General features: G+C 37.3%; 1 protein-coding gene across 5 annotated transcripts in view; it reads right to left on the reverse strand.

Moving 5' to 3' along the window:
* MICU1 (mitochondrial calcium uptake 1) overlaps positions 1 to 17,478 on the reverse strand; it is a 265,955-nt gene that overhangs the window by 131,935 nt on the left and 116,542 nt on the right. For 3 of the 5 annotated variants that reach the window (XM_033209905.1, XM_033209901.1, XM_033209902.1), the window contains 2 exons: positions 6,671 to 6,676; positions 5,427 to 5,541 (listed from right to left, as the gene is read on the reverse strand). In XM_033209905.1, coding sequence (XP_033065796.1) covers positions 5,427 to 5,541; positions 6,671 to 6,676 — 121 coding nt within the window. The remainder of the gene's footprint in view (positions 1 to 5,426; positions 5,542 to 6,670; positions 6,677 to 17,478) is intronic. The other 2 variants (XM_033209906.1, XM_033209904.1) reach the window with 1 other exon arrangement.

Genomic DNA, 17,478 nt, shown 5'->3' on the forward strand with positions numbered 1-17,478 from the left:
ATTCCTCAAAATGATGGCGATTTCTTGAACACCTGTGAGTCCATTAACTTTATTTTGTTGTTGTTGTTGAGTCAGTCTTGCTCTATCCCCCAAGTTGGAGTGCAGTGGCACAATCTCAGCTCACTGCAACCTCCGCCTCCCAGGTTTAAGCAATTTTCCTGCCTCAGCCTCCCGAGTAGCTGGGACTACAGGTATGTACCACCATGCTCAGCTAATTTTTGTATTTTTTAGTGGAGATGGGGTTTCGCCATGCAGGCCAGGCTGGTCTCAAACTCCTGACCTCAGGTGATCCACCCACCTCAGCCTCCCAAAGTGCTGAGATTACACGCATGAGCCACCGCGCCCAGCCTGAGTCCATTAACTTTGAATGAAAACAGCTCCTCAGAAATATGGTGGTCCCACAGCAACTGGCTGATGCCCTTTGCACTGTTCTAGCTGGTTTTCTGTGGCCCTGCTATCCACCAGAGTAACAGATGAATGCATATGCTAATGTACTTTCCCTATTCCCAAGCCACTGCCTGGCAAAGCTTTTCCTTAGGGCACTGGGTGCCCTCTCACAAATGACTTAGGAACCATTTAGTGTATTTAGATTGTAATGATCCCTTGTTACCCACAAGAAAGGAGATTCACTGAGTGCCTCATTTCCTGTCATCCTAGCGGCAATCTGAACATGGGAAATAACTGATCTCAGGGTCATTTCCCGTATTTCTCCCCGTCTTGTTATAATAGATAAAGTAGACAATACAGTGTGCAAAACTCAGATTGCAAGAATGCTTGAACTGCCCACTATCTACAGGAGAGTTTATGACCAGCCTTTCTGTAGTCCAGCCTTAGAGAAAGAAGCAGCACTAAAGTTATAGCTTAACACTGCTGAATATGTGACCACAGCAGTAATGTCAAGTGACAGGAGCCCAGATGCTGGGGTTGGCCTGGGTTCAAATCCTAAACTGTCTCCTTACTCACTGTGGGTCTAGGGACAGGTTCTTTAACTCTCTGTATGCCTCAATTTCCTCATTTGTAAAATGAAAGTAACAATAGTATAAACATTACAGGGTTGATGTGAGGAAAATATGTTACTGGAGTCTCAGAGGGAGAGGAAGGGAGATCATAGAAAAAGTATTTGAAGAAACGTATAAAGGCACAGGTATAAAAAGCTCAAACAAAGACAAGAAACATGAAGAAAACTGCATCAAGGCACATCATAATTAAAAAGAACATGTGCCAAAAATAAACGAGTGGTTCTCACACAGGGATGATTCTTCCCCAACCCCAGCACATAGGCGACATTTAGCAATATCTGGAGACAGTTTTGCTTGTCATAGCTGGGGCAGGGTGTAGGCTGTGCTACTGGCATCCAGCAAGTAGAGGTCAGGAATGTTGCTAAATATCCTAAAGTGAACTGGACAGCCCTCACAATAATGAATTATCCTGTCCAAAACATCAACAGTGCTAACAGTGAGAAATCCTAAAGGCATGTTATAATCAAATGTTTAAAACCAGTGGTAAAATCAGGCAAGAGAAAAAAATAAAAGGCATCCAAATAGGAAAATAAGAAGTCACATTATCTCTTTGCTGACAATATGATTCTATACCTAGAAAACCCAAAATACTCTGCCAAAAGGCTCTTAGACCTGAAAAATGACTTTACTAAAGTTTCAGGATACAAAATCAATGTACAAAAATCAGGTTGAAACCCCATCTCTACTAAAAAATACAAAAATTAGCCAAGCACGGTGGTACATACCTGTAGTCCCAGCTACTTGGGGGGCTGAGGCAGGAAAATTGCTTAAACCTGGGAGGCGGAGGTTGTAGTGAGCTGAGATTGTGCCACTGCACTCCAGCCTGGGGGATAGAGCTATGATTCTAGACATCAGCTTTGGGGCAAAATTTATGAGTTACTCCCCAAAAGCAATTTCAACAAAGGCAAAAATTGACAAGTGAGACCTAATTAAACTAAAGAGTCTCTGCATAGCAAAAGAAACCATCGACAAAGTAAACAAACTACAGAATGGGGGGAAATATTCACAAACTATGCATCTGACAATGGTCTAATATCCAGAATCTATAAGGAGCTTAAGTAACTCAACAAGCAAAAAAACTAATAACCCTATTAAAAGTGGGCAAAGGACATACATGAATAGATCCTTCTCAAAAGAAGACACATAAGCAGCCAACAAACATGAAAAAATGCTCAATATGCAAATCAAAACTATAATGAGATGTCATCTCACACCAGTCAGAATGGCTATTATTATTATTATTATTGAGATGGAGTCTTGCACTGTCTCCCAGGCTGGAGTACAGTGGAGTGTAATCTTGGCTCACTGCAACCTCCACCTCCCGGGTTCAAGCGACTCTCCTGCCCTAGCCTCCTGAGTAGCTGGGATTACAGGCACCCGCCACCACACCTGGCTAGTTTTTGTATTTTTTTTTTTCAGTAGAGATGGGGTTTCACCATTTTGGCCAGGCTGGTCTTGAACTCCCGACCTCAAGTGATCTGCCCACATTGGCCTCCCAAAGTGCTGGGATTACAGGCGTGAGCTACCATGCCCGGCCCAGAATGGTTATTATTAAAAACACAAAAGATAAGAGATGCTGATGAGGTTCCAGAGAAAAGGGAATCCTTATATACTGTTGGTGGGAATGTAAATTAGTTCAGCCACTGTGGAAACCAGTTTGGCAATTTCTCGAAGAAATAAAAACAGAACTACCATTCGACTGAGCAATCCCATTACTGGATATATATCTAAAGGAAAATAAATCGTTCTACCAAAAAGACACATGCACTCGTACGTTCATCACAGATTTATTCATAATAGCAAAGACCTGTTATAGGTCTCAACCTATAATAGGAATCAACCTAAGTGCCCATCAGTGGTGGACTGGATAGAGAAAATGTGGTACACAACACTATGGAATACTACATAGTCATGAACCAGAATGAAATAATGTCCTTTGCAGCTACATGGATGTAGCCAGAGGCCATTATCCTAAGTGAATTAACACAGAAACAGAAAACCAAATACTGCACACTCTCATTTATAAGTGAGAGCTAAACATTGGGTACACGTGGACAGAAAGATGGGAACAACTGACACTAGGGACTACTACAGAGGGTAGAGTGGGAGGGGACAAGGGCTGAAAACCTACCTATTGGGTACTATGCTCACTATCTGGGAGATGAGATCATTCATACCCAAACCTCAGCATCACCCAGTATCATGTAACAAGCTTGCACATGTACTCTCTGAATCTAAAATAAAAGTTGAAATTATAAAAACAAAAAAGCAAAAAAAAAAAAAAAAAAAAAAAATCAGTGATAAAGAGAGTCTTAAAATCATACCCTGATTCTATTTTCTTCATTCCTGACAAATACAGAAAGTAACTTACCCAGTAAGTACTTTATTGTAAATCACTCACCACATTCAAACTAGGAGTTGAGCACCATGAAGTAAATGTCCTGGGAATGGCAGAGCTACTTGGAGGAGTTTCTAGAACCCAAGGGTCATTGTGACTTTTTAAAAACATGCTTTTAAGCGGTTAAGGGAGCTACACGATGTACCAGGTACTCTGAAGGTTTTGTTCTGTGTTCCTTCTGACATTTGGAAAGATATGAAGGTAACAGGACTAAGCAGTGGATACAAGTTCAAAGCTTATTTCAGTTCAACAAATATTTGCTAGAACTACTTACAAGTACACATTACATACCAATACAGGTCTCTTCATTTAATGCTGTAGTCTTTCTGCTACATCATGCCTATTTGCTGTATAATAAATTCTGTTCAAAGTCACAAAAATGTTTTAAAGATTCCCACCAATTTATTTTTTTTAAAAAGAGAAGGTTTATGGATCTTTAAAAATCAGACACAAAGTAACATGTTTTGACAGAATAAAAAAATAAAAACCAAGACAGATTTCCACTAAATACTAGGCACTAAACTATTAATAGCTACTTTATATTCATGATGTCATCACTCTCAAATAATTTGGGTTTGATATTATTATCCTCTTCATTTTACAGACAAAACAGAAGAACAAATCAATTGTCTTCCCCTGAATCACAAGCTAAGAAATGGTGGGGCGAGGATCTGAACTAGAGATGCTTTTGAAAGCACATTATGATCTTAAGTTGTATGTTGCTGGAGTCATTTTGGATTTTCATAACAAATCAGTGTGTGTTTTCATTGCCAGGTTACTGCTCCACCATATGAATTTATTCAGACATTTTGGTGTCCCCAAGTCAGCTGTGGCAAGGCATATATATATATATATATATTTCCTTGTCAATCCTTGCACAGAGGAGTAAGAATGAAAGTGGTCACAGTCATGGCAGGGCATGTATATGTCACTTATTAAAAACTATCTTCTAGTAGCTTTATGTTTACAAATGGCTGGCTTGGAGAAGGTGAAAAAGAGATGGTTATTTTTGTTTGGTATGTCCCGGACTAAAAAAAAAAAAAAAATTGAAAATCACTTCTTTCAAACATACAAATCTGAACTCTGGTTCACCTTAGGTAGATTTTAATAGACTACACATGGAGAGCTATGAACACAACATTTTGTTTAGTTTTTCCGAATGGTTAAAAAAAGTCACACCAAAAAGAAATAAAATAAAAAATCAGAGTAGCATACTAATCAACAAAGCTATTGATAGTTTTAAAAAACCAGGAACTCCTCAGTCCTCTAAGTGAGTCAAAATTGAGTTTTGTGTCTTCAGAAGTATTCCTCCAAGGTTAAAAAACGAATATTCAACTCAATTAGGTCAACCAAGCCAATTTCTTTTTTAGTAGAGGAAATGATAGATCAAAATATGTTTTATTGGAGAAGCAGTAAGTTAAGGAAGGATATAGTAGTAGGCAATACATGACTCACCTTGACAGAATACAGAGTTACACACAATTAAAGGTAGATGTCACTTCTTAGTTTTTTTGCTGCTGTTGTTTTTGAGACAGGGTCTCACTCTGTCGCCCAGGCTGGAGTGTGGTGGCATGATCTCAGCTCACTGCAACCTCTGCCTCCCAGGCTCAGGTTATCCTCCCACCTCAGCTTCCTGAGTAGCTAGGACTACAGGTATGCTTTTGTAGAGATGGGGTTTCACCATGTTGCCCAGGCTGGTCTTGAACTCCTGAGTTCAAGTGATCTGCCCACCTTGACCTCCCAAAGTTCTGGAATTACAAGTGTGAGCCACTGTGCCCAGTCATTTTGTTTTGTTTTTAACTTTACTTTGATACTTTAGTTTTTTCTTTTTTCTGACTCTCTCAGGTGGTTCTATACACAAGTTATAGTAAATTAAAAACAAATGAAATTTTATGTAACTTATAATTCATTAACTCTACCAATATGTCTTGTTTTATAAACATATAAACAATTATGTTTATAGTCCTGTATCCGCTCTACAAATGGAAAAAGAAAACATTTATACTTACTGGAAAGAACAGTTGTAAGGAAAATGTAGTCTGAAAAGGATATGAGCCCACATTCTCCAAGGGTGTAAAATATACTGCCTTCATCAGCAAATTTTTCTCGTTCCTGGGAAATTTTCTATAAAATGTATGGGTTCCAACAAAAGACAAAAATATATAAGTGAATTAGAATATAAATAGTAAGAGATGAATCACCATTTATCTGACAGTTTTATGCTATTTACCATAAGCATTTCTCTGATGGCCATTCAAAATCAATGGATCCTTTACAGTTTTCAAGATGATGAAAATTTCAAGACAAAAATTATGTTTTCATTTTAACACTGGTTCAATATGAACATTAGAAAATAATTTCAACGTTAGAAGCCTCTGCCATTGCACATATACAGGCCCACTTCAGAACAGGTTTTGTTTCTTAGTTTGAAAAACAATCCACCTTCTTCTACAGAGGTATAAGTGGAATAAACAAATAAACAAACAAACACATGAAAAAACTAAAAGGAAATCAGTTTTGTCCAAGAAAAACTAGACTGATAGTGATAAGAAAGAAGTGAGCAACTATTTCTGAGGCCTATACAAATGCTCAGAAAACCAATTTCTGAAGTATGAATTTTACTTTATAACCCCAAGAATCTTAGCTTCAGAATACACAACAGTATGCAGAGTGAACAGCGTCTCTGAAATACAATGCCAAATCAGTTGTGCACACTTTCGGCACGATTTAATCATACCTACTGTTACTTTAATGGAGGCTCCTAAATTTCAGCTATTTGATGAAACTGTCTCCTACAACTTGGTTTTTACTCTAAATATATATTTCTTTTCTTTAATCTATAAATCTCACAAAGAAAGTTAGTTCTCAGCTGTGGTAACTGTCCGCCTGGCAAGTGGTCTCTTCCTGGGTGTTTAAACAAACTTACTCTGTTTTCTGAATTCTTAGCCAAAGCATAAACTTACTTGTGACATTGAATATATTTTCAAAAACTGAAAAGGATCCACCAAAAAGTTAGACTTGAAACTAATTTCCACAAGTTCTAGACCACCAAAAATATTTAAGGAATTATTCTGAGTATAAAAAGTAGATTTAAAAAACCCAAACCAATAAAGCACAATCAAAGTAATAATGTCATGCAAGCATAAAGTAAGAGGCAGCATTGCAGGCATAACTTCAAGAGGAGTATCATGAAAACTAAACCAACAAGCACCATCACACCAGCATCCAGTTACACAACTATCCAATGGGTTACCTCTGTCTAGTGGAGATCCCATCATAAACCACAAAGGAAAGAAAACTGGTTAACCAACTGAAAATGCAAGTACCACACGAATCATCATGAAGTCAGTTTGCATGATCTTCTCAATAAACTCATTCAAAATAGCCTCTACTAGATTTACTTGTTCATAAGAGACAGTAGCTATGGACAGGGTAAAGTCCATAGATGTACACCAATAACACAGTACTAGGTTTTGATGGCACTTCTACTTAGGAGAACTTTGCTGACTTCTTTTGCGGCTGACAGAAGGCATAGTCCTGTTTGATAGCATTTAGAGATTACTTATTTCAGTTGACAACAAAAATGAGCATAGTCCAGTATGTTCTTATTAAGGTCAGATCTCATACCACACTTGATGTTCTACCAAGAGACTGAACAGAAATTTCAGACAAAAAAAAGCTACTGGATGAGAACTAGAACAGCAAAGTCTTCCACCAGGAAGTTAGTATTTAAATTTCTCAAAATAAAAGAAAAAAATAGTTGCACTTTTTACGTTACCCAAGGTACTGCAAAGGCAAAATATGTGAACAGGAAAAAATACACAAAATGAGAATAGGTCCCCAAAGGCTGACCATTACCAGCCATAACAATATATGTGTATAGAAGCTAATACTTAATAATAATGATGTAATAAGCTTATGGGGAAATTGCTATAATTAAAATAAATAACATAGTGGAAGCCACAGGTTGAGAAACAGACAAAAGTCTAAGGATAGAGTGAAATGAGGAAGCTAAGCCAAAGAAGCATACCTAACATTACTTTTCTAACAATCATTGGGCCATGCTGATGCTGAGAAGGTAACACAAGGACAAATCTAATTTTGTTGGTACCAAAATTTAAGTTTGATATAACTTCAAACTCACAGAAAGGTTGAAAGATTAGTATGAAGTACTATTATATGTTTTTTACCAATTCACCAACAGTTTACATATTACACAATTTGCCTTGTATTTTTTCAGTGTGCCACTTTGAAAGTAAATTGAAGACATCATGTCCCTTTATACTTAAGTACTTCAGCATAGATTTCCCAGGAACAAAGACATTCTCTCATGTTCACAATCCCAAATGTTGAAATCCCCAAAGATCAAAATTTCTAAAGCCTAAAATCCCCAAAATGTAATTCTGATACACAATTTATAGCACAGTATATATATATATATATATATATTTTTTTTTTTTTTTTTTTGAGACCGAGTCTCGCTCTGTCGCCCAAGCTGGAGTGCAGTGGCCGGATCTCAGCTCACTGCAAGCTCCACCTCCCGGGTTCACGCCATTCTCCTGCCTCAGCCTCCCGAGTAGCTGGGACTACAGGCGCCCGCCACCTCGCCCGGCTAGTTTTTTGTACTTTTTTTAGTAGAGACGGGGTTTCACTGTGTTAGCCAGGATGGTCTCGATCTCCTGACCTTGTGATCCGCCCGCCTCGGCCTCCCAAAGTGCTGGGATTACAGGTTTGAGCCACCACGCCCGGCCTATAGCACAGTATATATTTAATAAAACCAGGAAATTTAGTATTGATACACATACTATTATCTAATTCAGTCTTTTTTTTTTTTGATGGAGTCACGCTCTGTCACCCAGGCTGGAGTGCAGTGGTGCGATCTCAGCTCACTGCAACCACTGCCTCCTGGGTTCAAGCCTCAGCCTCCCGAGTAGCTGGGATTACAGACACACACTACCACACCCGTCTAATTTCTCTATTTTTAGTAGAGACGGGTTTTGCCATGTTGGCCAGGCCGGTCACGAACTCCTGGCCTCAGGTAATCCACCCACCTTGGCCTCCCAAAGTACTGGGATTACAGATGTAAGCCACTGTGCCCGGCCAAATCCAGTCCATTTTCAAATTTAGCAAACTGTCCCAATAATTTCCTTTATAGCTACTTTCACCCTGATCAAGGATGTAATCCACAATCATAAACTGCATTTAGTTATCATGTTTTTTCATCTCCATTAATAGGGAACAGCCTTTCTTTGTCCTTCATTTTTTCCTGTAGAGGTTTATTGGTTTTGATTGTGATAAATTCACCATTTTAACCATTTAACCACACAGCACGTGGGCCTTTTAGGTTTGGCTTCTTTCACTGAACATAATGATTTTTAGGTTCACCATGTTGTAGCATGAATCAACATTTAATTCATTTTCACTGCCAAATAACATTCCACTATATGGGGTGCTGATCATAATCGCCCCAAAATACACACTGAACACCATAATCCCAAATGTTGAAATCTCCAAAGATCAAAATCCCTAAAGTCTAAAATCCTAATTTTGGAAAAAATAAAAATTCTTTAAAAATATTTGCTTACATTTTTAAAGGAGATTTGAGAAACATAAAAATGTGACAGAAGACTTTGAGCAGAAGAACCATGTTCATAAAGAAATGGCTCAAAGGGGAAATGTATAAATGCCTATCACTATAGTTAGTAATTGTATGTGCCCCAGCTTTATAACTGCAGTCATCTGAAATACCCTGAGAACAAACCTAAGTCTTTTGATGAGATCAATTAAAAACCACAATGGGTCATCATTGCATACACAGTTGCCCAAAGCGCTGAGATCTTGAGAAATTTTATCTTTCACAAATGCAGAGGTACAAAAAGGGTCATTTCTTCATTTACTGAGGAAGTTTCAACGTTTTTACATAAACGCACAATGCTTACACACAATCAATGCTGTGATAATACACTTTCCTGAAGTCGAATTTCTGATATCCAAAGCAGCAGGAGGAAAGTCTGCCCCAGCTCTCACAGAGACCTATTTGTTGTCTCCAGACCCCAGCTGATTGGATGGTGCCCACCAACATTGAGGGTAGATTGTCCCCATCTAAATCCAATCAGAGTCACACAGTAATCTCCTCACCCTAACAGAAACACCCAAAATAATGCTTTACCAGGTTTCTAGGTATTCCTTAATCTAGTCAAGTTGACATTTCAAATTACTGATACCTAAAATTAAGTCCACAAGTTCACCCCTTGTCAATCTGACATCCATACACAGCTCTTTTTTTTTTTTTTTTTTGAGACAGAGTCTTGTTCTGTCACCAGGCTGGAGCGCAGTGGCACAATCTCTGCTCACTGCAATCTCTGCCTCCTGGGTTCAAGCGATTCCCCTGCCTCAGCCTCCCAAGTAGCTGGGATTACAGGTGCCTGCCACCACGTCCGGCTGATTTTTTGTATTTTAGTAGAGATGGGGTTTCACCATATTGGCCAGGATGGTCTCGATCTCCTGAACTCGTGATCTGCCCACCGTGGCCTCCCAAAGTGCTGGGATTACAGGCGTGAGCCACCACACCCAGCCCCCATACACAGATCCTTAAGCCATACTTAACTCCCAAATAAAGATAACAAGGTAACAAGGAATTTTGATCTTTTGAGATTGTGTCTTTTGAGATTATGATCCAAATCCCATTGTATGTATACACCACAGTTTGTTTATCTATTCATATGCTCAAAGACATTTAGGTTATTTCCACCTTTTGGTTATTCATGTACGAGTATCTGAGTACCTGTTGTCAATTCTTTTGGTATGTACTAAGGACAGGAATTGCTGGGTCATATGGCCACTCTATATTTTTGGTGTTCGTTTTGTTTTGTTTTGAGACAGTGTCTCACTCTGACACCCAGGCTGGAGTGCAGTGATATGATCCTGGATCACTGCAGCCTCGCCCTTTGGGGCTCAGCACAGGTGATCCTTCCATCTCAGCCTCCCCAGTAGCTAGGACTACAAGTACATGTCACCATACTCGGTCAATTTTTGTTATTTTTTGTAGAGATGGGGTTTTGTCATGTTGCCCAGGCTCATCTTGAACTCCTGAAGTTAAGCGATATGTGTGCCTCAGTCTCCCAGAGTGCTGGGGTTACAGGCATAAGCCAACATGCTCAGCTGAGTGTTTTTTGTTTAAGACAGGAGGAGGTTGCTCTGTCGCACAGGATGAGATGTAGTGGCACAATCACGGATCAGGGCTGCATCCTTGACCTACTGGGCTCTAAGCAATCCTTCCACCTCAGCCTTCCAAAGTACTGGGCCTACAGCACCATTTACATTCCCATAAGCAATGTAAGAGGATTCCACATTCTCCATATCCTCACCAGTACTTCCTTTCTTCTTTTATTAAAAATTATAGCCATCCTCATGGATATGACATGGTATCTCATTGTGATTTTTATTTATGTTCGCCTAATACCTAATGATGTCCAGCATCTTTTCATGTGCTTGTCGACCATTTGTATATCTTCTTTGGAGAAATGTCTATCCAAATCCTTTGCTCATTTTTGAATTTATTTCTCATTTGGTTGTTGAGTTATAATCCAAGTTCTTTACATATTCTGGATACTAGATCCTTATCATATATTTGCAAATATTTTCTCCTATTCTGTGTGTTGCCTCTTCACTCTTGATAATGTCCTATGATGCAGAAAAGTTTTAAATATTGGTGAAGTCCAGTTTATCTATTTTATTATTTGTGCTTTTGATGTTATATTTAATATTTCATTACCAATCCAAGGTCACGAAGATTTACCCCTAGTTTTCTACTGAGGGTTTTACAGCATTTGCTTTTTTTTTTTTTTTTTAGGTTATTGATCCATTTTGAGTTAAATTTTGTATATAATGTGAAGTAGGGGGTTCACCTTCATTCTTTTGTATGTGAGTATCTAGTGGACCTCATACCATTTATTGAAATGGTATGACCTTTTACCACTGTCTTGACATGCTTGTTGAAAATCAATTAACCACAGATGTGTGGGTTTATTTCTGGACTCTCAATTTTCTTCCATTGTCTGTGTTTATGCCAGTACCAAATCGTTTACATTTTTGTAATTTTTAAAAAATTGCAGTAAAATGCATACAACAAAATTTGCCACTATAAACAATTTAAAGCATAAGTATCTTCAGCTCTGCGCATTTTTTTCATTCTTTTTCCTCTCTGCCTCAGACTAGATAATATCAATTGACCTATATCTTCAAGTTCACTAATTCTTTCTTCAGCCTGCTCAAGTTAGACGGTTGAATCCCTCTAGTCAATTTTTCGACTCAGCTCCTGTACTTTTCAGTTCCATAACTTCTATTTGGTACCTTTTAAATAATTTATATGTATCTATTGACATTTTCTGTTAGTTCATACATCATCCTCCTCTTAGCTACTTAACTATACTTTAGGCAGTTGATCTAAAGTCTTTGAGTAGTACGTATAATGTCTGTGCCTCCTCAAGGATACTTCCTATTTTTTTTTTTCTGTGATTGGGCTGTAATTTATTGTTTCTATGTATACATAATTTCTTGTTGAAACTGGACATTTTGTATATTATAATGTGATAACTCTTGAAATCGCATTCTTCCCCTTCCTCAGGGTTTGCTGTTGCTACTTACTGGGGGTTATATTTGTTTGTTTAGTGACTTTATTAAACTCTTCTTGTAAAGATTATATTCTTTGTCACATGTTGTCACTCAAGTCTGTTCACCTTAGTGAGCAACTAGTGATTTGACAGGTTTCCTTAAATGCCTGGAGCCAAGGGGGGAAAAATACTCTCTGGATCTTTTCAGGTTGGCTCTGCATTGGGCATTTCTTCAATGCTTACTTCGCAAGACCATTTACAACTCTCTCTTAACCTTAAGATTCCTGCTTGCATGGGGCTTAAATGTCAGCCAGACATGAAAGCTCAGGATCTTCTAAGGTTTTTCCTGAGCATTCATTCATCCCTAAACCTTTTAGACTTCCCTGTATATGGTGAAGCATTTCAAATCACTTGTTCTCCCATGTATCTCCTCACAAAGACTCTTCCTTCCCAGGCTAATTGGTTTGTCTCCTGCTTATCCCACTCTCTCCTGCTACAGTGAGTATTATTTACCTTTAAATTTTTTTGACAATTGCTGCCCCAATCCCCTAAAAGCTCTGAAGCAGGTGAAACAAGGGCAAGCAAGCCTCAAAGCTGATTCCTTAGGGAGCCACCAGACAGGTTGATGCCCATATCCAGAGTCATCCAAGAACATGATCCACATTGCTCGTTCTGACACCAGCAAGTTCTGTCAGGAACATAGGCCGCCATCCTTATGGCTGCCACTGCACTGGGGAGTTGGGGTGGTCACCAGGTAAGCTAAAATACAATGTTTTCTGAACAAATTTTAGCAGCTTCTTTCTTTTAAAGCATTCTCCTGGTTGTTTTAAGTCTTTGATTAGATTCTACAGATCTGAACAAGTTAACCAACAGTTTTTGGCAGCTTAATTTTTGGTTTAATGGAGGGATGTAGTTTTGGAGTTCCCTGCTCTGTCATTTTTTTTTATCTCTTTGTACTTCTTAACCTTGACAGTGTTAAAGGGCACAGGTGAGTTATACTGTAGAATATCCCTCATTCTGAATTAGGCTGATGTTTCTTCGTGATTAGATTCATATCTATCTATCACAAACTATGAATTCATGTTGATAACTATAACTCCTTTCTGGGATACAATTTAGTCTTATCCCTCATGCACTTGTTACTACACTCTCCAAAAATGAGAAACCTGGTTCCCATTATCATAAATATATTTACTCAAGCTTAGAATACACAAAAAGTAGTTTCACAACTGCTAATCCCATCTCTGCAGAAAACAAACATATCCATATCATCTAGAGTTCAAGATTTGTTACTTTTTTTAAAGGAAAATCTACATATGTTGAAATGCAAAAATCTAATGTATAATACATGTTTTTATCAAGATATAGAACATTTCCATCACTTCTGAAAGTTCTTTTATGCCCCTTCATAATAAATTTCTACCATATTTTCACCATAGATGAGTTTTGCCTGTTCTAGAACTTGATATAAATGGTATCACTAGTATATAGTTTGGTGTCCTGCTCCTTTGGCTCAGCATAATGTGGGGAAGATTCATCAACGCTGTAATCATCAGTAGTTCATTTTTATTGCTTAGTATTTTATTCTGATCATTACAAAATTAAAATATATAATAAATGTAAAAGCATTCCTGTTTCTCTACATCCTCTCCAGCATCTGTTGTTTCCTAACGTTTTAATGATCGCCATTCTAACTGGCATGAGATGGTATCTCATTGTGATTTTGATTTGCATTTCTCTAATGACCAGTGATTATGAGGTTTTTTCATGTTTCTTGGCCGCAGAAATGTCTTCTTTTGAGAAGTGCCTGTTCATATCCTTCACCCACTTTTTGATGGGGTTGTTTTTTTCTTGTAAATTTATTGAAGTTCCTTCTAGATTCTGGATATTAGCCCTTTGTCAGATGGGTAGATTGCAAACATTTTCTCCCATTCTGTAGGTTGCCTGTTCACTCTGATGATAGTTTCTTTTGCTGTGCAGAAGCTCTTTAGTTTAATTGGATCTTATTTGTCAATTTTGGCTTTTGTTGCCATTGCTTCTGGTGTTTTAGTCATGAAGTCTTTGCCCATGCCTATGTCCTAAATGGTATTGCCTAGGTTTCCTTCTAGGGTTTTTATGTTTTTAGGTCTTATATTTAAGTCTTTAATCCATCTCGAGTTAATTTTTGTATAAGGTGTAAGGAAGGGGTCCAATTTCAGTTTTCTCCATATGGCTAGCCAGTTTTCCCAACACTTATTAGTTAGGGAATCCTTTCTCCATTGCTTGTTGCTGTCAGGTTTTGCAAAGATCAGATGGTTGTAGATGTGTGGTGTTATTTCTGAGGTCTCTGTTCTGTCCACTGGTCTATATGTCATTTTGTGATGTGCAGTTTCTAATTCTTTAGTAAAAAATTCTACACTGTTCTTCCATGCTTTTGCAGCTGGGGTGGTAAAGAAGTAGAGAGGGAGAGAAGTTACTTGTATGTTTTCAGAGGCATGCTGTTGTTAAAGAGTGGTTCAGATACATTTAGGATTATGTATCTATTTACTAACTCTTAAGAATTTATAAGTGAATTTATAGAGTATCCAAAACTGAGGAAGATTCTTACAAAATTCATGACAGTAATTACAGACACAAAAATTATCATAAAACCATCAAATCTTATCTCTCAAGTTATTCAAAGCTAGGAAGAACATAAAATAAATATGTCAAAATTTAGGAGGAAATGGGAGTTACTAAAAAACAAACTTTTAGATTATTCTGTGCCTATGGCTGCTTCTTAGCTGGTGTTTAATCAAAGACCTGATTCTACCATTTGATCCAGCAATCCCACTACTGGGTATCTACTCAAAGGAAAATAAGTCATTATACAAAAAAGGTACTTGCATACGCATGTTTATAGCAGCACAATTCACAAATGCAAATATGTGAAACCAGCCCAAATGCCCATTAGTAAACAAGTTGATAAAGAAACTGTGGAATATGTACACAATGAAATACTACTCAGCCATAAAAAGGAATGAATTAATAGCATTCGCAACAACCTGAATAGGACTGGAGACTATTATTCTAAATGAAGTAACTCAAGAATGGAAAACTAAACATCGTACGCTCTCATTCATAAGTGGGAGCTAAGCTATGAGGATGCAGACCCATAAGAATGATACAATGGACTTTGGGGACTCGGGGGTTGGGGGAAGGGTGAGGGGGGTGAGGGATAAAAGTCTACAAATTGGGTACAGTGTACACTGCTTGGGTGATAGGTGCACCAAAATCTCACAAATCACTACTAAAGAACTTACTCACGTAACCAAATACCACCTGTTCCCCTAAAACCTATGGAAATAATTTTTTTTTTTTAAAGAAAGAAAATGTCAAGTAAAATGATCCTTCATTTAATATTTTGGATGGTGTTTAATCCTTTACTAAATTTTAAGTCATTTTTTTCCCCTAAGCAAACACCATTTATACACTTCAGGGGTGATAAGGGGCATATTCCAAGAAGAACATAATCTTATCAGACTGGTAATAATGTTTATTTCCTCTCACTGCCCCAGAGGTAGTTCTATTCAATTTACTGACCAATGTTACTCCTTTTAGAGAACAAAATTATGCAAAATGTTTTAAAGCAATGTGCTCACTAACTTAAATGAACAAAATATAACTGTTTTACTATTCACTGATATGACCTAGTCTTAGATCTTATTTATTTCAAAATTTAAAATGTAGTTGTAGGTACAGTATCACCAACACATTCAAATTACTGATCTCAGGTAAAGGCAAGTGGACATTATTACAGGTTTCTGATATTGATCTCAACTGTACCATATCCTCAATATCTTCATTTTTTAGATAAGCAGAAAGACTTGAAAGTAAACTTATATAGCAAATTATACACTACACATGTGTAAATGGTACGCTTCACAGTGAGTCAAAAACCTAGATTGTTGTACCAGATGACTTTATGCTGAAGCACCCACACTTTGGTTTCTGACCAATCACATAAACTCATAAAATACATGGTTAAAGTTGCCAGTGCCATGAGGGGCACTGGGACTGGGATTTCCAGACTCATGAGTGCTAAGTGTGCTCAAACAGTAAATCCTAACTAGTTACAGGCTTGATCAAAATAGGGTTAATAATTTTGCCTTCTGGGACTCAAGTATATGAAACCAAAGAGAGAAATCACATCTAGAAACTTATTCTCATTTCTTCTAGTTAAGATCTAATTTTCAAGTTATAAAGTTAAAAAAAACTTTTTCTAGTTAATAGAATTTGATGGACTATGTCTGCAAAATCAATGTTTACATATCATCTAGAATTCAAAACATCTTTGGCATATAGAAAATCTGATGAAGAACACAGCTTTACTATTTAAATTAAAGTGTCATCCTTTATGGGACTGAAATCTTTGGATTATTTTAGTATTAATATTTCTCCACATTGCTGAAATACATTTCATAGTCTATCTAAATCCCTTGAGTAACAGTTGAGGTTGTACATCAAAAACAAATTAATGATAATATGCTTCTTCTGGAAAATACAATTTTGGCATATCATTTCCAAATGATAAATAGTATTTCTACCTAAGGTTGGGGTCAAGGTATGTGGTGGGGTGCTAGAAAGAGAAAATTCAGCAATTTTCCCATGCAATTAATGCTCACACTTCATTATCTAGTTGGTGCATGGATTGATGCCAAAGCCTTGGTAAAACATCAATCTTAAACAATCACACTATTTCCAATCAAATTAAAAATGTTGCACAGCTAAAATATGTTACTCGTATTCCCTACCCCATCTCTGAACTTGCAGAAAGGTAGAATTTGGGGATATGTCAGATAACAATGAAATCAAAATGCTTCTAATTTGAAGTAGTTTATGATTCCTCTTTCTGAGTCAATTTTTTTTCTAAGTTTTTCAAAGGTAATATTGCATTTGAGACAAACACACATAAATTACTGTGCAACAAACTGGAAGGTGAATGCTTAAGATACTGTAAACTTCACTATGGCAGAAAGCAATTCTCTTTTCAGTCCCAATTCTAACCACCTCAGCTGTGAGAACAATTCCAAATACCTGGAATGCAAAGGTTTTCTCATCTCATTAACTAGATGGCTTCGGAGAAGATGATACAAATGAAGATGTTTTTAAAAAACAGTGGCAGATGGTTTGATTAAAAAGCAATAATAAAACATTTTAAAAGTCTACTGGAATGGCATTAACTTTAAAGAAATGATACAACTTTACTGAAAAGGATTGTTTTAATACTCAGCATCTGAATGAGGTATTATCAAAACTCTGGAAGGAGAAAATCTTCAACTCTACTATTTTCTACCATGTCATTTCTGCATACTAGCTTCAAACAGCTTTGAGCAGGGGAATCTATGTTCTATGACTTGATTATCTGCTACCTAAATCTAATAATTTAATTTTGAACTTTGGCCACTCAAATGGATCAGTGCTAAAAAGA

This window comes from Trachypithecus francoisi, unplaced genomic scaffold, assembly GCF_009764315.1.
Source record: "Trachypithecus francoisi isolate TF-2019V2 unplaced genomic scaffold, Tfra_2.0 Lachesis_group9, whole genome shotgun sequence".
NCBI classification, from domain to species: Eukaryota; Metazoa; Chordata; class Mammalia; order Primates; family Cercopithecidae; genus Trachypithecus; species Trachypithecus francoisi.